Source organism: Thunnus thynnus, chromosome 20, assembly GCF_963924715.1.
Source record: "Thunnus thynnus chromosome 20, fThuThy2.1, whole genome shotgun sequence".
Classification (NCBI taxonomy): Eukaryota; Metazoa; Chordata; class Actinopteri; order Scombriformes; family Scombridae; genus Thunnus; species Thunnus thynnus.
Genome location: NC_089536.1, coordinates 8,676,034 through 8,700,820, shown reverse-complemented (window position 1 = coordinate 8,700,820; position 24,787 = coordinate 8,676,034). Strand labels below are relative to the sequence as shown.

The following is a 24,787-nucleotide window of genomic DNA, read 5'->3' as shown; positions in this document are numbered from 1 at the left end:
TGACATTGTACAGTATTTCAGTCTCAAGCATGACTCCCAAACTGTTCTAAAAGCAACTTCATACTAAGTATTTGACGCAGCCCTTCATATGTTGACTCAAACCTACACTGCTCTGCATGGACTGCAATAAAAGGCAGCCAACAATAATAAGCAACATCTCACTTATTTCATTTGAATTTATTTGGGTACAAATAAAAAAAAATGTACAAAATAAAGCATAGAAAGTATTAATTATTAAAACAATGTCAATGACAACAACATAAAAGAAAAGGCAACAGTTAAATAATTCATTAAAAATACAGCCAACTAATCTGGTAAAGCATCTTGTGGTCCTATACATCTACACAAACAAGCAGGACATTTGACAGTCAAGTTTAGGTAAGAAAAGGCATAGACCTGGGGCATGAGAATATAATGTTGAGTTTGAATCCAGAAGTGCACAACAATCAAAGTGATCAAGTTTTTCTTTTTACTCACATATCAGCGTGTCATCAAATTGAAACAACCTCACTACAAGAAACATTGATGCTGAAACTTTGGGCCATTGCTCATTATACAGATTTTACATTGCCATTAGTGTGATATCCTTTTAGCTTTTTTATCCTTTGTCAAATAAAGATAGTCTTTTCCTCTGAGCCCCATGAATATAATGACATCAAAGTAGAACTCCACCCTTCATAACAAGCACTGAACATTACCAAACCGCATATACTCATAATGCACAAACATTAGTACAGTGTTGCATTCATAATGAGCTTGACACCATCCTGACTTGATGATAACACAAGTAATTCAGTACGACAGCAAGCTAAAGTGGGAACACTTGACAGAACAGAACACAAACTGTACGCAATCTTTGGCGTCTGCAGGTCTCAGAGTCAATCAGCGCCATCTCTCAGTGTTCAAAACAAAAGTGCAGAGGAGATCTGTGTGGAGCTACTGTCTCACAATCTTGCCTAATGTCAGTCACTGAGGGGTTAAGTGTTCATTTTAATGGGACTGGGGGCAGAGGGTTCCCTTCCAGGATCAGCTGGTTTGAGTGTTAGTGCTGGTGTTGAGAGTAAATACGGGTGGACGACTCAGTGTCTGCGTGTACGCTGGCCCCCAGCGCCTGTGGTGGTAATGTAGAGGAGGGGCTGGGGCTGCCGCAGCTGGGGCCCTCGCTTCAGGTTATTCATGTGGACTGTGGAGGACTCTACATTTGAGCCTGTGGAGAGACAGGGAATAAAGAAACAAAGCTCAATTAAAAAAAAAAAAAAGATTGTAGCAGAGGAATGTCACTACAGAGGCGATTACAGCGGTTTACCTGTTTGCAGGTTGTTAGGGGGTGCCCTGACTTTGGCAAGAGGAGGGACCCCTCTGTACTGGGGGCGAAGCATGGGGGCCTGGGGCTGACCGTTGATGTGGAGGTGGGGGTCTGATGTGCTGTCCAGAGGGCGGAACCTTTGAGCTGTGGTTGTCTTGGTTTGAGGCAGCTGCAAGAGAGGGAAAGACAAAATTAGAGCACTTCAACTTCTCTATTACTCAACAACATTCATTTTTCAAAGTGCTGCTTAGTGCTGTTGTTAAATTGCACCATTGATACCTATTTTGTGGTTTTTAGCTCACACAGTGTTTTGTGAAAACTGTCATTCCTGGGAAAAAAGGGCTGATGAGATGATATAGTTAGTGTATTATGGCTGGTTGCCATTTGTTGCCATTAAGAGCCTTTCTTGGCTAAAAAAAGACTTCATGCAGCTTTCACTTGCAATGTTCAATGCAAACATTAAACATTATACATCAGTGTGTCATGAAGAGGTACTCTGAAATGTTATAATAATAAAATTGTACATATAGAAATAGGAAAATACTTACTGCTTGACCAGTGACCTCGAAAGAGCGTGAACGCCTCTTCTTGCGGCGAGCCTCAAAGTCAACTTCACGTGGGGTTTGGTTCTTGGTGGCGACCTGACGGTTACGTGGGCGTGTCCAGGTCACCTGCAGGCCGGGCCCCTCGCCAGTGCTGCTGGACAGGTTATCATCTGAGGTGGCGTGTCTGAGCTCAGGGCTAGGCTGCCTGCCACGCCGCATTGGTAAACCTCTAGGGGGTGCCTCACTTAAAGACAGGCTGCTCTTCTGCTTCTTGGGGTCCAAGGGAGAGGGAGGAGGGGGCAACCGCAAGGCATCCACCTCCAGGGCTTTGGAGCGCCGACGGGCTGCCTTCACAACAATGTTCTGGACTCCCTTTAGGATCTGCTGCCTCTCTGTGGAGACCAAGGGAAAGGTTTGCTATTTTACTGTATACACTTTCTTTACCAACCAGGTAGATGGTCAGGAATGCACAGACAGTACAGTTCTTAACACTCATATCACTTCACCCACTCATACTGTAGCCCACACTGTACTGTCTCCTCATATGGACATCTTACCGCTTCTTGAAAGGGGGATATCAGCCCCTGCCTCGCTGCTCTCGGGTGATGAATCCAGGTGGCTGCTTACACTGTGACTGAGATGGCTGTAGCTCAGAGAGCTCTCAGGAGCCAGTTGCTGCAGCTGTAGACATGAAATGCAGAGTGCCACGTTATGATCAGACGTTCACCGCCGTTCTTTGCTTCGAGCTGAGGTCAGGTTGAGCGCCATGTTAATCAATTCTGTTTCTCTCCAAATGTGTAAATGAAATTTTAATAGGGCCCTTTGGATTCTACCACTCATAACTCTACTTAATACATCTTGTCTTTGAGTCACATTTGCATAGAGACAGAATTTGATGGAGGTAATATTATTTCAAGCCCGGAAAAAAAGAGCTCATTCTGGTGGTTTGCAAATTTCACCATGAGGCAAAATATCTGTGTGAGTTTTATTCAAATAGGAACCCATATTGCTTGAAGTGCAAAGCAACACCTAACTAGACTGTATTATTCCACAGCATGAGACAGTTCTCATGCAGAGCTATTGAACTGAAATGAACCAGGGCAAATTGTATTAAAATTGTCCTCACCTCTCTGTTGCCCTTTCCGTTGATGTGGATGGGAGGTGGAGTCATTACTGCTGAGTTTTTCATCTGCCTGGCGTGAGGGCTGCTTTTAAAAACTCTGTTATTGTCCCTGACACAGGGAGAGAGAAAGAGAGAGATGAGACTGAGAATCTCAAATTAACTTGTTCATTGGAATATAAAGGCATAGTGATGCTCGCTGTTGCCATTACTGTAAATTCATCTATTGTATAGATTCTAAACATATGAACAAGATGTCTTCTTACAGCTCAGGCTCGGGCAGAATGGGGGGCAACGTGTGTCTACGGATTTTAGCTTGGCCTCGTCTGTTGTCAGAGCACATGTTGCGTACACTCTCCTGGTCTGAGTCCATGTCCTGGATGTTGTCACGACCGTGGCCGGGTAGGGTGATCTTGGGTAGAGAGCCCTCCTGGAAATATCAAATAGAGAGCATTTAATAGGAAGTATTTGAATTAGTATTAATCTAGACAACCTTATTAACATTTTAGTTTCTTAATTTAATTTATTTGATTTGTCATGTGGGGGGTTACCTTGATGGTATGTCTGGTTGTCACTTTATCCAGGGCCATGGCTCTGTCCAGTTTCCTCTCATCAAGCTCCCTCATGTACATATCATAGAGCTCCTGGAGGTGGGGAGGTACTAGCAGACTGTGGTCTGGAACACACACATGCACACAAAGTTCAGTAAATCATGAATTAATTGTGCCTAAAACAAAAGTTAGACCTCTGCAAAGCAACTACACAGAGGTTACCAAATTATAGATATTTATTAGAGGCTTTCACACAGGGTCAAAACCAATTCTAATGGCCTCACCATCAATGAACTGCCTCTGCTGCTGTATGATCTCGTCACACAGGTGTCTGTGCTGCTCGAAACGCTGCACCACAAAGTTTTTCTGCCGGATGACGTTGTCCTTGAGCAGCGCGTGGGACTGCATCTCTGCATTCTCGATCTCCAGCTCATGGACCTTGCAGAGGAGGCCCAGGACCTCGCGCTGCTCCTCTGAGCTCACCCGACGAGGCAGCAGCTCCTCCAAGCGCCGGGCCCGATCCCGAAGCTCCAGAAACCTGCGCTCGAGCAACGCCTTGAGGGTGAGAAAGAGAACAGGAGCTGATCAGATATGGTCGAAGATGGTTGCACACTCTACTGCCTGTATTGTTAAAATGTCAAGTTCATGTAAAGAGATATAAAATCACAGACAAGCCTCAAACTGTTTATAAAGCATTAGAAGAAAGTGGTTAGTTATATATTCTACAGAAGCAAATGTGCATGAACCATTTTCCCTTTAATTTTAATAAGTAGAAAAACTTCTACCTTCTGTTTGTGGATCTTTTTCTGTTCAGTCATGAGTGTAACCAGGTTTTCTCTGGCTATCGCCACCTCCTGAGTCTCAGAGCTGTCAGGGGGAGACTCCGGGGAGTCGGAGTCCTTCTCGCTTTCATCCTTATTCACACTTTCTTTTCTCCTTTCTGCCCGCCATTTCCTCCTGCGCCTACTCCGCTCCTGCTCCCAGCTAGGAGAAAAAAATACATTTTAACCGCCAGCAATAATTACATGTCATCTGGTTTGTAATTTACAGCTAGATCATAGTGATCAGATTTCTGAAGCCACATTTGAATGTACACAGTTCAAGCTATCATCTGTTTTTGAAAGACTAGTGAGAATTAACTGAATGTAGCACAAAGTCAGAGTATGGTTGCAATGGTTACCTATTGTTCAATATACCTTGCACACTCATTAAGATCTCAGTGGTGTTAAAACTGCACATATTGAATAACAATTCTCAACTTTTTAGCTAGAACTAGATTCCTGAATGTTACACAGGAGATCTTTGCATAATACATGTCTAACTAGAACATATGAGGGGGCGAGAAAGACATAAATCCTGAACACTCACTCTGCAATAGTTAGCAGGTGTTTGGAGGTGTCGATCTGGATCTCCATATTGCTGTTTTCCAGCTCCATCAGGCTCTTCCTGATCTCCATCTGTTGGCGGAACGCATCCAGGAGCTGCTCCCTCAAGTGATCCATCTCCGCCCGACTCTGATGGCTGGAGTGGGCCTGGACCTCCGCTGCGGGGAGGGGAAAGATGATGACAGAATGAGATAAAGATGAACAGGGATTATGCAACACAAATATTACAAAACATCTTAATTTGGCAGATATTCTTCATGTACTGCAGGAGGCAGTGTGGACAAGGCTTTACCCTGGACGTGGCGGATGTCAGCCCTGTCTGAGTTGAGTTGGCGGCTTGCCTGATCTGCAATCTTCTTCTTGAGCCGCTGGATCTCACAGCGCAGATCTGAGATTATGCTGGTGTACTGAGCAATGTGGTATGACACATTTATCAGGTTCTTTTTTACCTGAAGCACAAAATGACAAAAAACAGCTGAGCAAATACATAAACATTGACACAACTCTCTCAAATTTCACACTGAAAGTTGTATTTTGTAACTGTCAGCAGCTGAATTTAGCTCTTGAAATACTATTACTATTACTTGGATCTGCTTTATTTACTGTAAATGTCTAATCAATAATAAATAATAATGAGCAACAATCTACTCTTAACTTCTTGCAAACCTTTTACATGCAGTTAACACTACAATTTTAAACCAAATATAACATTACTCCCTTGTGAACAAATTTTAAGGTGAAGAAATCAAGAAATATAAGGAAATATTTCATTGCAGCATTAAGGACATTGATAAAAATCAGTAAAAGTAGACGAGAAGCTAAAAGATTGAAATATGTGTTCTGAGCTCACCCGTGTTCGAATACTTTTGGCACGGTCAGCATATGCCAGCGTGTTACGGGACTCCTCAAAAGCCACAGAGGCAGGACTAATATGGGCTATCATGACCGTTCGGCTGTTCCCGCCAAGCGAGTCCTATTAATCAAACACATCAGAAGAAAGACAAAAACATACATTAATCAGCGAAAAAAAAAATAGATAAAAAATCTGAATCATAAAACACATTAAAAATAATGAGGAAGTTGGTACCATATACATTTTTAAATTGCTGTACCTTCAGTAGGCGAGTCAACTTGCTGTCTCGATAGTTGACATACTTGTTGCCATTTTTGTCACTCAGGGCGTTGATGCAGTTGCCCAAAGCCAGGAGGGAGCGGTTGATGTGGGCCCCTTCTTTCAAACGCTGACCCCTATTCTGAGTCTGATAGAAAGACAGACAGATAGACAGATATGAGTCAGAAAAGTGATGAAACATTTTTTTTTGTATTTTTTGGGCCTTTCATGCATTTGTTAGAGAGTAGACTGTAGAGAGCTGACAGGAAATTAGATAACAGAAATTTGGGGGAATAACGTGCTACAAAGGTCCCAGCTGGACATGAAGTGGTGACAATGTGATTACATGGTCACGACTTGGCTGTTTCTTTCAGAGTAGTTGTCATGTTTCAACTTTTGCCCAGGAGATGGCATTACTTCCTACCTTTGGTTCATCAAGACTTGGCTTAAACTACATCAAGTTCAGCTTTTATTAGCCGCATGCACTCCTCTTTTGAAGAGGCAGAGAAAATGTTCCCTGTAACCTCAAGTGACAAACAACTCTCTGTGCCGCTCAATTCCTAGTGGAGGCCATATGTGCTGTTCATCAATACCATGGCTGTGAACCTTTTTCAAACAGTCTCCATGGTAAATAAGTGCTTTCACTCACCGGCTGTTTGCATGTTGCACGTGTGGTGCACAACAACATGTCGGTGTTAACATAGGCGACAATGATAAGCTATTAAGATGTCCAACAAAAGCAGTCTCCACTTGAAAACTGCCAGCAACAAGCTGAACAAATACTTTTCAACATCTTCGCTCGTCTGCTCAAAAAAAGAAGATTGAAAAAAATAATAAAACCAAGGAAGTGAACTGTCTCACAGATAGTCTTTTCTTCCTGTCTGGTAATACAGCCTTGCACGTATCCATACAAGAATTGACTGTATTGGTTTGATGTCATGGACAAGACTCTCAACAGAGTGGCTGACAGCACTAAACTGGCTGTGCTGTAAAATGACCCATTTGCCAATCATGAAATGGCTCACCACCTTCAATGTTTCATTTTAATTACTTTTTCTTTCTTTTGTTTATTTGTTACATTGTCCAGAGTTTGTTTTATTATCACACCCTCCATATGTACAGTGCTTTAGAGATACTTAGTGTCTGCACTTAGGTGATTAAAGAGCTTATTTGCTGAAAGGTTGGTGTATTACTTTAATAAACTACATGGTGGGCCATAATGACAGATGTAAAAAGGGTTTTATTAAAGTCTCCTGAGGTTTATGTGGCCCTCAATCCTCTGGCCTGTTGTAAGAAGTCACTGCCAAGCATCCCTGGTGAGCAGACTACAGTGAGAGGCTACATGAGTGCAGACACACTCACAAAGCAGACCCTTGTAGTTTTGAGGCTACATGTGTAATGTGTACATACAGGCTCAAAAGGAGCAGTGTATATTGTATAATGGGTACAGTAGCCAAGTCATGCTATATAGTCATGCTGTATATACAAACACACATAGACCACACACACACCTGTGCTGCTCGTTCGGAGCCGGCAAGGTCGATCATGAAGAGGCGTGCAAAGCGGACCTCCTGCAGGACATCACGGCAGCGACTCTGCTGTTTGACGGCCACCTGCAGCACAGCGTGGGAGCGAGACGACGTCTGATTGGCAGCTGTCGGCTCCTGGGTGCGCTGTTTGTTACCCTTCATCAACAATTCCATGATCTGACAACACACAGGTAGAGTTCTTTGATGTGTCTGCAGTTGCGCTGGATGAAATCTGTATGCTTTAACTAAAATGAGTGAGTGAATGAGTCATGTAGTGCAAGTGTGTGGTAGCTTGTCTCACCTCTTGAGCATTGATGGTAGACACCTCAGTGATGCCAGCAACCTGAATCACTCCCTTAGAGTCTTCTCTTAGGTCTAAGAAGCCTGAGGATGGGTTCAGCAGGTCACGGATCATCTCATTGTAGATCTAAATGATGCAGATAAAAATACAAAATCATCAACTGAGTTCACCCTCAATAAAGATCAGAAAAAATATCTGCTTGGCATCCTTAACTTATATTCTTTTAAACTCTAGACATGAATCAAGAGGTTTAAGTCCATGGACAAGGCTCCATTCAGCTTTCAAGCCTCCCTCACACACCAAACATGGTACAAAAGCATCAAGTGCTATATTTTCAGAAACTTAAGAAACCTCTACTTGTTGGGTGGCAGGCTGCCATCAAGCCAATGTCAGTGCTCTTCTTTCATTCACTGAAAAGAATATGCAGTTGACCTCTCTGGTCTGCAGTGAAAGCCCCTAAATCTACATAAAAGCCCAGTGCAGGAAGTGACATCCTGGAAAGTGACCACTAGATGACAAACCAACGGGAGGCTGGAAATATGAAGTCAGTTTTTGTTTGTCAAGCAGACCCCAGTCACAAACTCTGAAAAGGGGATGCTTTTATTGACACTGACAGTTGGGTATTTTTCTCTGTTATTTTTTCCAACTCTTTTATTTTGAGTGAAGTTTAAAAAAGACTCGTCGGAGAGTCGTCAGCCATGCTAGAAGCTCTGTGAGGCTGTACTTGGGCACAATGGTGCTTTGAGCTAAATGCTAATGTCAGCATGCTACAGAAACATGCTTAAAATGAAAATGCTAACATGCTGATGTTTAGGAGGTAATAATTCCCATGTTCACCGTCTTAGTTGAGTTTGTTGGCATGCTAACATTTGCTAATTATCACTAAACACAGAGTATAGCCGAGGCTGATGGGAATGTCATTAGTTTTGCAGGTAATAAACCAAAGTATTGGACAAATTAAAAACTTGACCAGATGATGGTGCGAGATGAAAAGTGTCATAGGGAGGGGAGTTATCACAGTTCATCCTGAGTGAAACATGAAATTGGGTGGCAATCCATCCATTAACGGTCAAGACATTTCACTCAAAACCACATGGTGGTGCTACAGGAAAAGTCAGGGGACCACCAAAGTCAGGAGAATACATCATCTGGGAACCATGAAAGTTTGTGCCCATCCGTCAAGTAAGCTGTTGAGATATTTAGGTGGATAAGTGAAAAATTTACATAAAAAGTCAGGGGATCAGCAGGATTAATCCTCTGATCACCATGGATATTTGTACCAAATTTTATGTCAATACATCCAATAGTTGTTGAGATATTTCAGCCTGGTCCATAGTGGTGGACTGACCGATCAACAGATTGACATTGTCATCCCTACACGCCATTAGTGTAGGTAAAAAGGTTTGTCTGTCCACTACCCTACACGTGAGGAGAGCAAGGCAACAAAACCAGAATAAACATAAAAACAAAGGGGGAGGTAACACTGCGTGCATGTGAGTGGTAAAGAATGAATGAAGGTGTATATTTGCATTTGTTGTGCGTGTTTCTGTGCATGTGTTTTTGAGATTGCACATGTTGAAAGAGAGTGTGATTTGGACAAGAAAGGGAGCAGATGTGTGCACATCGCCCAGTCAGGCTGTAAAATGGCGTTTAACCTCTTTGTGGTGAGGCGGCAGTGGTAACAGATTGCTCCCTGGAAACAGCAAACACACACGTCACACACAGCCTTGTCAGGATCCATCCAGAGAGTTCAATACAGGTCAAAGAACATCCAGACTCCATGATTGGCGTTTTAACAGGCTAATTTTTACATCCAGAGTGCTACTACAGAGCTAAGCTTCAATAATAATGTCAATCATTGACATTAATGATAATGTTTGTCACTGAAAACACAAAATCTAATTTCAATGTCTGATGCAAACCCTCCACTCAATGGGCAAAATTTGTCCCCACAAGTGCTTATATTGTGCCATTTTTATTCTCTGCTGAAGGTTGAATGTCCTCTTCATATTTGCTCTTTTTAAAACAGGTTATATTCATCATCTGTCTCTTTCTTTCTGCTGTTATCCTTTTCTTTTCTTTCTCTCTAACCCTTTTCTCTTTCTCTCTCTCTCTTTTCTCATAAAATAATTTTCTTTTCTGACAGCCTGGACATTTTTGAACAAATCTGACTCATTCTTCTTTGTATTCATGCCGCCATCTTCTCCAGAACGTCTTGTTGGAAAGAAACTACAAAGGACAACTTGTTCATTTGAAATCATAAAAAATATCTTGAATGAGACACATCATTTTAAAGGTTCACATGATACAATACTTTCTGTATTTTGAAAAACAATTTTGACCAGATACTTTGAAAAGAACACATTATGAACCCATTGTGAGGCTATGCCATAATCTCAAACTGACCACAGTCAAAAAAAAGGCAAAAATGACTTCTGTGAACCCATGAGAATACTAAATCACCCCAGTGAGGCTCAGTTACTGCTATCAGAGTCAAATGAACCAACTCCATTGTATCCACTGCTATTAAGGGCTTTGTCATTAAACACACAATCTGAGCTGTAGCTGCTTCTCAGTAATGAGGTGTGGAACTGCAGCCAGAAAGGCACACAGAGAGACCACCATCATGAGCCTGGCTTCTCATGTGTAGTTCATCATCCAATGACAAAGGCGGAGATAATCCCTCAGCCAGCTGGTCCACAGATCACTGCACACCAAAAACTACTGAGGGCTTCAGTGCAACAAAAGCTATCGGTTACTTACTGTGGTGTCTTACAAAGTTTGTCCTTGATCTTTAAAACTAATTTTGAGTCATGACCTGGTAACATCATCAGAGCTGTCACCTTATAATCTGCAGTAGGTTTTGAGTTGCTAAGAAAATAACCTCATCTAAAAGCCCTCACACAACAAACTCTGACAGATTTAACATTGTGCATCGCCTCACCTTGCCTCACTTTACCTCCTGTCTTATGTCATAAGTTGTATTTGTAAAAACTGCAGCTGATTATTTGCACTCCAAAGAATATCATGGAAACACAAACAGAACAAAAGAGGCTGCCATTATATCTTCTCGGAATAAAAAGTGAGAAAATATATTTCAATTAGCACTGTAAAGTTTTGCTTTGTTGAGATTTTTCCGCCTGTGGTCTTTTAATGTTGAAGAAAAGAAATGAAAAAAAGAAAAAGAGAGAACCCGGACAAAATAGGTGAAATTACCGCTTTATTTTCCTAACAGCCTTTCAGACAGCTTTCTGCCACTGACTGCCTCCACTGACAATACAACACACCAAAGCTGTTAAATGGCCATCAATAAGGGACAGTTAGAGACAAACAAACACTACAGGTGTTGAACAATGGTTCAATGGCTGACTATCACTTTGAATTTGAGTTTTCAAAAAGGGTTTTTTTTAAAGGTGGCAACTTTCTTTTGAAGACTGCATTGTACTTTTGAAATTACAAAATTCTATATTTGCACAGTGACATTTGTAAATGTTTAAAGCAGTACGCCTTTACTATTTTAACAAGGAAAGGCATGGCAAGTTTATTTGTGTAGGACCTTTGAACACAATTTAAAATGCTTTACATTAGACATAAAAAGCATTAAGATACAATATACAGTACTGGTCAAATGTTTGGACACTTTCTCATTCAAGTGAATGGAAAAGTGTGTCCAAACTTTTGACTGGTACTATAAAAGGCACATATAACACAAAGTTTGTGTCCGGGCTCCTCTGCAGGGCTGCGCATAAGGATGCCGGCTCAGCTCCTTTCACATGTGAAACAAATGCTAGGCTAAAGTAATGCAACACCAGTAGTATCTGCATACGATTGGCATCAACTAACAACCTCAGATGTTATCAGTGTGAGCAGATGACTGTGAAAGAGGACGTTCTAATTGTGACAGAAACAGAAATAGATGCCTGCAGTTAAATGTGAGGAAATCAGAAGGAATCTCCAAACTCTGAGTGAGCAATCAAGTTAATGGCTTTAACATTTTGAGTCCCCCACTGCAGGGCAATTAGGAGATGTGTCATCACTGCTGCATTAACTAGATGATTCTGTGTGTTGTGAGAGTGAGAATACATGTCTGGAGAAAAGTTCTTGAAACTGACCTCCAGATAGGACATCGAGACGCTATACAGCATGTCGTCACTGGTCTCCTCAATGGCACGGAACAAGTCGTTCAGGGTTCGGACATAGATGCCGGGCTCCTTGTCTGTCCCCAACATGGTGTATGTCTTCCCACAACCTGAAAACAGCAAAGAAAATTACAAACAAAACATTTATGACCTGCCATGATCAAATATCATCAGATTGGTTTAGAAGGGAGACATTTTACTCCCTCGGTTGGTACAGTGAAACTTTTGACGTATAATGTGAAAGAGGTTGTACGTAGTTATCACTAACTCTGCAGTTCTTCTCAGCTTTACAGAGCATTTTAGTCTTTCACCTCATTGTTTTGGTTTCATGGTTTTAATGTTTTAATTCTCTCTCCCTGCTGTCATCAGTGTCCTTTCCAGCTGCAGCACGCAGCTGTTACAAGCAAAATACCTCTGATAAATCCACTTTACACCACCTGGCCAGCACCAAACAGCAGAGGCACATTTAGCAACTAGGTGGTGTGCATAGTAGAACATTTAGGAGCTAAAGAGCCAAATATTTCCCTCAGGAGTTGGTGGAGACCACAGAGCTAAAAAAAAAAAAAGAGTGAATACTGGACTTAGATTTGCAAGGTGGACAGAAACATGACTTCAAATAAATGCTCCATGTCTGCTGGTTGTTTATATAGGCAACTGTTGGCTAACAAGTTCGTCATATCAACTTTATGAGGTGACGTCAATTAGTGCAGGTTTAGCAAGTTAAGCAAGTTTTTTTTACTCCTGCATATTGTGTTTAAAAATTGCTAACCAAAGTAAATACTGTACTCTAAACCAAACCACCGTATGAAAGCTCAATGTCAAAGCTAGAACTAAAAGTGTTTACTATGTCCGTATCACTGAATGTTCAGGATGTGCTGCCTTAATCTGTCCTTGGCTGGCCTGACCACACTGTTGCACAGACATGCAAGTAAACACATAAACACACACAGACACACGCTAAAATCCCTGTGTTTATTTCCCCACAAGAGGAGACAGAGAGCTGTAAATCTCTGAGACAGATGGACAGACAGAAGGCAGAGGAAGTCAGTGAGACAGAGAGACAGATGGGTAGCTTAGATGGAGAAATAGTGCTTGACTAGTCTTTGGCAGTGTGGCCCTACTCACTGGAAATGTGGGAGGTAGAGCATGACTCATTTTCTAATCAGACCTGCAGTAAAATTAAAATCAAAACAGATGCGAATAAGATGTCTCACTCTTTTCCTGAGAGTGCAATGACTAGCTGAATTGGTGGATAATTCACACCTCTATTCAGACAGAGGGCCGAGTTATATACGTGGGTCTTGTGCAACAAACACACAAACAAAGACAAAGACAAACCTGTAGGTCCGTAGGCGAACACAGTGGCATTATAGCCTGATATGAGGCCCTCGATCAGCCCTTTGGTTGTAGCTCGGTACACTTCCTCCTGCAGAAGGAGAAGGAAATCAGTTTAAAGAGCTCAAGTGATAAAACAAGAGCATAAACATATTATTTAAATGCTGTGCCACATTTGTTTCATTTAGTGCTTGATTTACTACTACTTTTGACTAACCTGACTGGCTGAGAAGTCGAACGCCACGTCAAACATGTAAGTCTTCTCCCTGGAGCGGTTGGCACGCAGGATGTCGTCCGGATCCTCCATGGGGTCCATCAGAACCACCATCTAATGATGACGAGGAAAGCGAAGACAGAGGAAGGAGAGCCACGAGAATGGAGGAAAGAGGCACACAGAAAGAGTAGGTGGTTAGTCCCAGAGCCACGGACTACTGACGTCTGAGCAGCTAATTAAGTTGAAGATATGTCTTTTGTCAATCTAATGAGTGAATGTGCCAATTCAGTGAGTTGAGATTCAGCAGTGGACGTCAGTTTGGAAACATGGTGAGAGTAAATGAGAAAAAAAGTTCTGTAGGGATGTCAGACATTAATTTCCCAATTCCACTGGGATTGGATGGATCCCAGATGGGAAAATGATAACTTCACAGGTGTACTGTTATCATTTATTGTTTGTTTAGATTATTATTATGTGTGCATAGTTAAAAAAGGGAATAGAAAGTCAGGTAGACTGTGCAGCTGTAGCATCAGCTGTCAGGGCTGGCTAAAAAAGATGCAGATGGCTGTGTGTCTGTTGCAGATGGCTGCAGATGTCTGTTCCTGTTGAAACATTTGGTGTAGGTTGTAAGCTTCTGGCAGGGTGATGTCGAGTTTCAACTGAGTCTTATGTACATGGCATTTTGTGTATTCAGATCACAATAGTAGAGAAACAAAAAAACAAAGGAAAATGACTGGCAGCTAGAATGGAGAAAAACAATGTCACATTAAAAAGCGAGGAAACAGCAAAAACATTTTCTTTTCGGCCCTGTAAGTAAAAGAAGTTGAGGAATATGCCCAAATCAGGGTACACTTATGTGCACTTCTGTAATTTTCAGCCAGTATTTCTTCTTCTGCTCTCTTCCACTGTTTCATGACCAATAACTGTCATAAAAAAAGAATAAACACGTCAATGGAAGATGTCTGCTTTGACAAAAACAGACCACAGAACGGGGACAATTCACAGCATGTATGTATGTATGTATGCAAATGAGCATCCACTCAAGCCATCTGCTGCACTCTGAGTCCTGCTTATAGAGAATAACGACCCAACAAGCAGCCCACATGTCAAGGACATTCATGGCATCTGGAGGATGAGAGACCAGCTCAAGTGTACTCAAGAAGAACACGGGGGCAGGTTGATATTGTTCAAAATTGCTGAAAATTGCTGCATACAAAAAACATGCATGTGACAGCCTCATGAATCAGGTTGTATGTGAATACAAGATTGAACTATCTTATTGTTACAATTGCGCTGTTTGACAAAGCCCAAGTCTAACCCACTATCATCAGTAAATAACAGCTCCAAGAAAGAACATTCAGGGAACTATTAACAGAAACGGCACAGCACAGTGCCAGAAGAAAACATTATAATGCTGTTGACAAATCACTGAATTAGAGTGGGTGCATTTGGCTTGACAGGAAAATTACTCTCTTTACAATCCCGTGGGCTTGAATCTCCTGCAATGCAACTGACAGAAGAGTCAATAAATAAACAAGACGAGGTCAAAACCTAGTATATGGCTGGACTGTGTATGAAACGCTAATGTGAAATGATGGATACAGGAAGTGGTGACATGTGGCGACCGAGCCCCCAGGAAGTTTGCCGGGCTTTGACACCTCTTTTCTTTTCTCATCCGCATTCTGCAGAGACACACCTGACTCAACCTCTAATTGGCTAGTACTCGTTGACGTCATTGGTTAGGTTGGTTAGGTTTAGGCATGAGATAGTTAGGGTTAGGGTAAGAATATCAGGGTCAGAGCCTATCAGAGGCAGGGTAGGGGCGGGTCTTTGCAGAATGCAGGTGGGAAAAAAGAATAACACGACTTTGACTGAAGCCAATTTGACAAAGGGCCTTTCTCAATACCAAGTTCGGACATCTGTACTTACTAGTTCGGACTTGGCAAGTTTGACTCGGGAGTACGAACTTCAGAGGACAGGAGGACGCAGTAGAGTCATTCTGCAGTTGGAACAGCAGCTACTTGCTGATAGCAACAGCTCAATAAACTTAAATTTAATATACACTGATCTGTTCATTTTAATACATTTATATTTATTGAAACGTGGTGATGTCAGTGCATATAGAGCCCCAGAGGCAGTGCTGTTGTTCTATCCAGTAAAAACATGAAATTCACTTTACATTCAGACAAACTAATGTAGCAGCTACAATTGTTAGATTTCATCCATGAGACCAACATTTATCTTCCAAAAGGAATTATATCATATATCAAAATGCTACAGAGACATTATAGTCAGGATTTACTTGATATTTTTTACAATACTCCATTACTGTGTTTATTACAGAGAGGGAAAGTACCAAAACTGAGGGAAAATATTATATATAAAATAAGTGAATTACTTCCTAACACCTGCTGTGCACCAGTGGGCTGCTGCCAGAGAACGACTACTCTGCTCTCACAGCTTCTCAAATGTCTATGAAGATGAGGCGGTGCAGTCACGACGCCATCCCTCATCACAATGACTGTCATTCCTCTGCATCATTTTGAGCTTTTCCAGGTTTTCCAAAATAAAGCTGAAGTCCCCCCGTTACAGCATCTCAGTGAGTAATTTATAATCAGCTTACTACTGTGCTCATCACAAAAACATTAAAAAGGTTTGAGCAATTGGTAGTTCTGGTGCTTTTTGAGCAAATGCAGAGCTGGATTGCACTAAACAAAGAGACCAGAAGTAAAGTCCTTAGCAAATTTTAAATTATTTGTTTTTGTAGTTCATAGTTCGTATTTCATATTTAATCAAAATCATGATAAACGTTTCTTCCTGTCCCCTTAAATGCAGTTGGTAAGAGTTGACAATACAACAAAAACTAGGTTTGATCTGATAAAATGTAATACCAGGTCCAGAATCACCTATATTAATCCTAATACAGATGCTTTTTATCATTGAAAACAGCATATATAAATAATACTAGAAGAGTCATGTGTCATCAGTGGCTCGTCACATCTCCAAAAACTTTCCAAAATAGGCGTTAGATAAACTGACCACTGATTGTGAATCTAAATAGTTACTTTCTTGCCTGAAAAATACTCAATAAAGTGACATATTAACAGTCCCACAGCGAAAATGACAACAGCTTAATCTCCACCATCACTGCCTGTCGGTGCAAAATGGATTCTGGGATACTTAGCTTCGGCCACCTTCAGTCAACCAATGGTGTGAATTCATCGATCAGTGATTCACTCAGTCAGTCAGCCATGGACGTTTGCGTTATAGGGCTAGCTCTGCTGTTGCAGTCCAGCCAAAAAATAAGAAAAAAACCCTTGAGTTTATTTTAGATACGACCATGGGGCAGCTGGGAGTTTGCAAGGGTTCAGTTGATCAGCTCCGTTCAGCAGTGGGCCTGGAGAGTCCTCTGAGGCCTGTAACGCTGAACCACACGGCTTGTTTGATGACCCCCTCAACCACTGAGCCGCTCACTTTGAAGCCTCTCAATTGAAATTCAAGAGGGGAGATTTCACTTTTAATAAACTGACAATAACAGATGAAGGCGGGGAGCATGGCAAGCTTGCACAGACTGCAATCAGCAAAAAGGGGGAAAGGAGAGGGGGATGAAGTACTGAAGAGGGAGAAAGAGGAAAGATGGAGAGGCGGGAGGGATGAAGTAACACTGGTACTTGTCTGGACTTCAAGTTTACTCCCTTAATTGCTTGCTTAAGATGTGTCTTGTAGAGAACAGAGCAGCATGTGGAGCAGTTCATGCTACTCATCCTATTAACTCCCTGCTTCTTCTCCAACTTTTCTGTGCATGCCGTCCGGCTGCAATGACAAAGATTTGGTGAACAAGGGAGTGCTTCTTCAGTATCCAAGGTCAGAGGCACTTAAGCCACTTACTGTAACTCTCAGCCAATCGGATGACCTTTAGAAAAAATATCGGTATAAAGTCAGAGGAAGAAATGACTCATCGAGTCTAGCAAAAAATGGCAAACAGAGAGAGTGTTAAGCAGATGAGTCCTTTGAGTTGCAGGAGGATGTAACCCCAAAGTGGATTCATCTAAAAATGTGTCCACATTAGGATAAGGACTGGCAGGGGAGGTCATCTATGTTGTCAGATCATCCTGTTGTAATTACACCACATAGCACCACATAAAGCTGAATCCGGTTATATCAGATTTTATATTATAACACATATTTAGGAAGTTGGTAGTGGGTTGATAAGGATTTCTGTACACTTCATATGTACATTTTGACACATGTACACTGATTTAATAAATCAATTATCTTAAAATTGGTTGGTCATTCATAATCAGCTTTCATCACCTTAATTGCTTATAGATGAGATGACTATTTGCAAACAAAATCATCTCTTGGTAAGTTGGTTTCAGTAGTTTACAGTAAACTTCTGTTCCATCGCCTCCTACTCTATGTGATGGCCAAATAGAGCTGATGACACAATTTTGTCAATTTATTTTTTTGTTTCTGCAAAAAGCATAAACATAAACACAGATGCAGGACAACACCTGCATTGCAGAGCTGGAAGCAACAGAGAATTGACTTCTTCTTACTTCTGTACAACAACCTAATCGTGTCCGAGACGACATGCTTAATTGTTTTGGAAATGCTTTATTGTCCTTGTTCACACTAAAATGTGAGTAGTGTTTTCAAGATGTTCCACTCTGGAGACCAAGCTTAGGGTGGATGAAAGGTTATACCAGAGAAAAAAGGTGTGTTTTCAAATTCAGCCAGCTTAGTGTGAACATGGCCTGTTACTATATGCGTGGTGTGTGCGTGCGTAATTGTGTTCCCCGAGAAGGCTGATGAGCATGCCTCAATACTCTTACATAATTGCATGTATAGTAGGTATCAAATAGTGTGTGCATCCATGCACACTTTTGTCCCTGTGCATGCACTTGAGAAAATCATTAAGGGTGCCAAAGGTGTTGATAACACCTCTAGTCCCATCTGTCATCTGTGTTTCTTGAGTTACAGTACCTTCCGCAGCTCCACCCATGAATATCTACACATAGCAGCTGCTGCTTGGGCAGATTCTATACCCCTAATTTTCTTAAGTCTTCTGATTAGACTGTAAGGTGCTGGCTCTAATGACAGTACACTGTGTAGGAACATAAGACTGGATGTCTGGGCATGTGCCTCAGGGTTTTATGCCAATAATGGACTACAGATAACCTCCCAAAGTTTAGACTTTGCCAACACAGGTGCCTTTCACAGTGGACTGTGAGTGACTCTGAGTTCAATTAAGAGCCTTCTGAGAAACAAAGAGTCTGAGGTGAAGTATAGGTCACTATTAGCTGTTGAGCGTTGACATCCAGCGTACAGAACAGGTTAAGGAGGATTCGGAAACATGGCAGTCTCATGGATACCACTAAGTCTCCCACATATCCCTTCTCTCTCTCTCTGTGTCTCTCTCTTTCTCTCACAGTTGCATGGAAACATATACACACATAGCAACTAAGAAAACAGCAGTTCGTGTCCACTGCAACAAGCAAGTCTGTGCAAGCAGGGTGGCGAGAGGCATGACTGACCACAAGAGCTGAGGTCAGCACACTCCCACACAGTGTTCTTGTGTATATGAGTATATAGGAGGAGAGGATGTGTGATCGGTTGTATTTTTTACACTAAAAACATTCAGGCACTCTCCTCATATACAGTATGTGTATGCGCTGACGATAGCAGAAATTCCACAGAGCCAGTGTGATGGTTAGAAAAAATGCAGAAATACTGTAGGTTTTAACACCTTCAGAGCAAATAACTTTCTCAGAAAAGCTGATCGATACATCCCTCTTATTTACCGTATCATACATGCAACATGCTGTTCACTGACATGAGTCTGTGAACAGCTGCACGGCAACCACTCTACAAACAATACTGGCACAATACAGCAAACACATAGAACCTGATAAGATGAATACAAATGTCTGACTGGTTCTGGTGCAGCTGTTGAGAACAAAAAAATAAAGAAGTGGGCACACTGTATCCATGACACTGATAATTACTGGGACATTTGCTGTGCTCTAATTTAAAGAGACTCAAGCATTAGAGCACATTTAGCAGCAATTTATGTGTCTTTTTGCCAATATATCCGTTTCTCTAACCTCCAACTGATGATTGTGTAACATTCAGATGTTGTAAGCCAGTCTGGCGAAAAAAAAACGCAGAACTACATTTATGAACAGCCTCCTTTAGGAAATGAGCTGATTGCTTTGATCATTGAACATTTGACAGTTAACACTAGAGCAAATACATCAGATAGAAGACAAAACCAGTGTGAGTGAGAGTCCTTTGCATGATTTCCAAACAAACTACAACTAAACTTAAGCTACCATATCTGCCCGTCTATCAGGATAGAATTAATTGCTTCAGCTTGTTAATCATGTTCTTTCAAAGATCAGGGAAGATCAGAATTTTAGTTGACAAGGGAATCTCTCGACTATGGTCAAGTTCAACAACATACTATGAGGTGAGTGATGTCACAGTCAGATTTTCCACTTGGGGACTGAATGAGCTTCTGTTACTCTTTCTATCGGGACCAATCACCCCCTTTTTTCGCTGACTGCTGACTAATTTATGGTTGCCACTCAAGGAAATGTCAATTTTAAGACAAGCGAGCCAAAAGCCTGGAGGACTGCTTGAAAGGGAAATGGAAAGCAATTTCCTGGTCGACAGCCCCTGTGGTGTCGTGGTGTCATTTTTAGCAGTTTCAATCATGCTGTCTTTCATCACAATGGACATCACATGCTACAGCCAATTTTCATTTGGATACAGGGCTTGACTCAATTTAACTTGACCCTGGGTGCTGACAAAACAAATGGCCAGAGCGTGAATTTACACACTGTGGCTATGAAAAAAAGAGGCCCCTAAAATATTCATATCATCACATGGATCAGCCAAAGTCAAAACAACAGCTTGCTTATGCAGTGACATGAAACCAATTAGTATGATGGAGTTATATAAATGCCATAAAAAGCAGTGGGGTGCGATGGAGCACATTTGCCCAGTGCCTCTCTTGGCTGATAGGTTTTCTAATCAACAGGACCTGCTGTTCTGGTCGTTAAAGCAGCAGGGTTGACTTGGTTGGCCATCTTGCTCATTATAGCACTGCTAGCTCCCACCGCAGATCCATAATTCAAAGCGTGGATGTGGTGCAGTTTCACAAGCCAGCTTGCCCTAGTTGGTTCCCCCTGACTTGCTCCACTATCATGTGCCAAGAGGCAAATGCTGCCAAGATGGGCAACAAAAGTCAGCAGTCGTGTAGACATCAGCCCCTTTTATAGGCACTGGTTTCATTACACCTAATTGATGGCTTGGATCTCTAATAAAATGAACAAAGAGCAATTGGAAATCTCGATCATATAAATGGCTTACAGTGGGCTGGCCGTCACTCATGCTGTAATAACAGGGTTTTTCCTGCACAGAGGAATTTTTGGCGCCCCCCAAAGAGGTTTTAGGCGGCGCCAAAGGAAAAATCACCAGCGCCAAAACGATAAGGGCTGAGCATAAAAACAGCAATTCAAATCCTCTCCGAATGTGTTTAATAGCACTACATCAAACAACTGTTGAACAAGCAAAGCATAAACTTAAATACGACGTCTTTGACTTCCAGCAGTCAACTCCCCTCTCATCCACAGCTGCTATATTTTACATATGCAGCTGGTGCTGGATAAGCCAGCTAAGCTGCACTGTATTGACTGGGGCCTAATGGGAGAGAGGAATTCCTCAGATTTATCTGAATTACTACTGCAGCATACTTTTTGCATCATGTCCTGCCTCCTGCATCCCTCTCCTAAACCAAACAGAGTATTTCCAGTAGGTGAGAATGCATCTGTTATGGACGATCTCCTGTTGTGTGCTACAGGTGTGAAAGGGTATCTGGTCTGGACACTGTCCGGAGTTCACACATTAAAACGGCAAGAGACAGTTAGCGGAGCACAGACACCACACCCCTCCCCAAATCCCACGTCTCTCTCCCTCAAACTCACTTCTCTTCCCCCCTAACAATGTTGGAATAAAATGATTTTTTATCCAGTTTTGTTAATTGGGCTTTTATTTACTCAAGCATAATAGACAGTTTTGTTTATCAAACGGACAGAAATAACAGGATGATGCATAGATTTCTGTCAAATAAGGTAATACAGACTCATTGCCTTTACTGTATGTGGACTGATCATGGTTACTGTCATAGTCACCCTCTGTGTATAATCCATGGAATTTGACTATAAGCAAATTCAATTGTTTTTCTGTCTTGTATCAGTATTAGTATCTATTCAGTATTATTATTATTAGTAAGTATTTATTCTTGGAGAAAAATTAAATAAATATCTATTTAAACATTTTTAGCGTAATCCACAATAAAATAAAGAGCCACTTAAGCAGATAAATACAGCAACTAAAAAATAAAGATTGATCATTTTTTTAAAACCCCAAAGAGAGGAAAGAAGAGAATCTGAAAGACCAAACAAAGCCAGTTACAGCAGACAGAGAAGGAAATGTTCTTATACAAAAACACACAGACAGAGTCTAAATCAGAGCGGCAAGGTCGAAGCTGTCAAACCACCTGTACACACTGATGTCATGTTTTATTGTTTACATTTGTGTCTTGTCTTTACTGCTCTGGCTTCAAAGGTCACGAGGTTACATCCTTTTTTTTTATCAAGGTTACTTGGTTGACCCTACATGTACTGGAGAGATTAGGAGACCGGCTTTTGTCTTGTGTGTCATGTATCTGTGTGTCATATCTAAAGAGCGTGTCCATCTATGCATCTTGTTTTTCCCCAGAGACACCATTCTCTTTTCATCCTCATCCCCAAGTGACATTGTGGTTACCATGGAAGCGTGTTTCCAATCCTGTTTCCACTGCTTTGTAAATTTCAGTGAAACTGGGGATCATTACTAAGGCTACTCAAAGGCTGTAGTATTTTAATTCTGAAAAATATTTCGAATTTAAGAATGTCTGCATGATCTGCATGAAAATACTACTGGTTATTTACAGTAGTGGGATGATTAGATGTGAAAATAGCAAAAACAGAAAATGTCCTGTCTCACAGTGTAGAAAATTGTTGATCACACCAAAGCAAATGACTTAATCCTTGGACAACTGGCCTGATTTTACACCAAATTTCACTGAAAACTTAACAAGTTGTGATGGCAACTGGTCAGTTCTTCACTTCATCCCAGACTAAAAAATCTCAACATTGGATGGACTCCCATAAAACTGTGTACATTCATGTCCCCAGAGCATAAATCCTGTGTGTGCATGCGTGTTTGTTTGTGTGTGTGTGTGTGTGTGTGTGTGTGTGGACTGCTGGGCTCTCACTGCTTGCATTTCACCATATCCCCTTCCCTTATCTTTAGGTTTCACAATGACATAACAGCAGAGTCGTTTAACAGTGACATCTGTGCGCTACGTCAAGAATACCGCAAAGAACAAAGGATCAAGATCACAAAAAGAAAGCCATCAGGTCTCAGCAGTGACCCTTGCGGGGCAACCTTTCAAGCTGCTCTTTCAGATACGCAACCAAAGCTTTAGAAAGTCCAACGGACACAATTGTGGTTGGTTATCTGATAGAAAACCTCAGAGCTGCCCTCTCTGCACCCCAACAATGCTACTGTATATCCCGTTTCAGGGGCTCTTGATGATTGGAGGTGTGTGTTGGATCACAGTGTACCTGATACACTGTGCTTGATAGCAATGTCTGTTCTTCATTTGAGGTTACATAAGATGTCTGGCTGTGCCTATTTGTCTCAGTCTCTGTTTCTGGTAAATGAATGTCAGATCAGTACTCTCAGACGAGGGTCGCTGTAATTCCGACTCACAAACGAATAGACACACAGACACACACCAGTCCTTGCAATAGGATTCCCAACACCAAAAGCAAGAAGAGATCCACAAGTGGATGAGAAAAATCACTTTCCTTCCTTCCTTCCCTCCTTTCCTTCCTTCAATCTTTCCTTCCACCAGTCCAATTTTTCACCGTTGCTTAATGTCCTTGTCATTTCTGTTTTGAGGGCATGTAGCACAGATGTATTATTGGATGGCTCGGGCACAGATGGTTACAATGGATAACAGGAACAATACAAATCATTGAACCACAGGATCTCAATTAAGTGTGAGGATGTTGGAGGGTGCAGGGTGCAGGGTGCCCTAAGGTTGCCATTAATGTCACCCTCACTATAAAACCCTCACAGGCAGAGTCGAATCCAATCAACGACAAAGTTCTTCTGCATAAGATAAAACCTAAGTGTTTCAAAACTGTATTTTAAAATATCTGGTATAAAAATAAGTGCTGCTATCTTCTAAAATATTTAGATTGTTTTTCAACATAGACCTGGTTTGGATCTTCATCAAAATACACAGTGATACACATGTTTTTATTTCGAGTGCAGTACCTCATAAAAACAAGCAAAAATTCTTAAATGATATTCATAACACATGTTTTTTAGATACCCTGCAAATTAAGAAATAACAAGACCTAAAACAACCTCCATGGTGAAGGTAATTAGGCTGATTACCAACAAAGCTATTACTTATCCACTTGTTGCCACAACACACAACAAACATAACCCGACTGGCAGGAAAGCTCAGTAGCTGGTTGCCAGATACTGGCACAGGCTGCTGACCAGTAAAGGTCAGAGGTAGCCTTGAGGCCAGAGGCCGGAGGTCGGCCATAACACACAAACTGGGACAATCACTAATTACCTAGACAACAACACACTGACGTGCACACGTACACACGCTACACAGTATCAAATTACAGCCCTGTGGTGTTTGTGCGTCAGCATCGAGCCTCAGACTGACCACTTGAGTGCCAGAGGAACAACTTAAGGAGTGTAGAGGATGCTGTACAGCTGTAACTTTGGCATAACAGAATGAGGTTGAAGTAGGAAAATTAATGAAAATCTTGAAGAAGCCCATGTCCTTGTTCAATATATGGTGCAATTTGTGGTGAATAATTTCCTAATGCTACAAAATGAAGCCTGATATGTAACATTAACCTCTTATAAAAATGTACAATATTAAGTAAGATATTGAGAATTTAGAATCATACAATTTTGATTAATCTCCTTCTAGACACTCCAGCCATACGTCTGTGTTTATGGCAGGAAGTGAAAATAATAATGAGGGTTTCAATAAATGAATGTAATGTTTGCAAATTTTTTCTCTGCCAACAAATGTGAAATCAGTTTCAGTATAGAGCAGAGCAGCTGTGTGAGTCAGCTGAAAGATGTGAACCAATATAAT

At 41.5% G+C, this 24,787-nt stretch overlaps 1 protein-coding gene across 2 annotated transcripts in view; it reads right to left on the bottom strand.

The window, feature by feature from the left end:
• Positions 1–455: 455 nt before the first annotated feature.
• The window catches only part of kif19 (kinesin family member 19), a 37,904-nt gene continuing 13,572 nt past the window's right edge, over positions 456–24,787 (bottom strand). For both annotated transcript variants that reach the window (XM_067576522.1, XM_067576523.1), the window contains 18 exons: positions 13,540–13,650; positions 13,326–13,413; positions 11,961–12,097; positions 7,849–7,974; positions 7,530–7,724; positions 6,020–6,166; positions 5,758–5,880; positions 5,200–5,356; positions 4,891–5,065; positions 4,308–4,506; positions 3,807–4,077; positions 3,523–3,647; positions 3,238–3,401; positions 2,978–3,083; positions 2,409–2,532; positions 1,855–2,243; positions 1,307–1,475; positions 456–1,207 (listed from right to left, as the gene is read on the bottom strand). In XM_067576522.1, the coding sequence (XP_067432623.1) occupies positions 1,080–1,207; positions 1,307–1,475; positions 1,855–2,243; positions 2,409–2,532; positions 2,978–3,083; positions 3,238–3,401; positions 3,523–3,647; positions 3,807–4,077; positions 4,308–4,506; positions 4,891–5,065; positions 5,200–5,356; positions 5,758–5,880; positions 6,020–6,166; positions 7,530–7,724; positions 7,849–7,974; positions 11,961–12,097; positions 13,326–13,413; positions 13,540–13,650 (2,934 nt within the window). In that variant the 3' untranslated portion in view covers positions 456–1,079. The remainder of the gene's footprint in view (positions 1,208–1,306; positions 1,476–1,854; positions 2,244–2,408; positions 2,533–2,977; positions 3,084–3,237; positions 3,402–3,522; positions 3,648–3,806; positions 4,078–4,307; positions 4,507–4,890; positions 5,066–5,199; positions 5,357–5,757; positions 5,881–6,019; positions 6,167–7,529; positions 7,725–7,848; positions 7,975–11,960; positions 12,098–13,325; positions 13,414–13,539; positions 13,651–24,787) is intronic.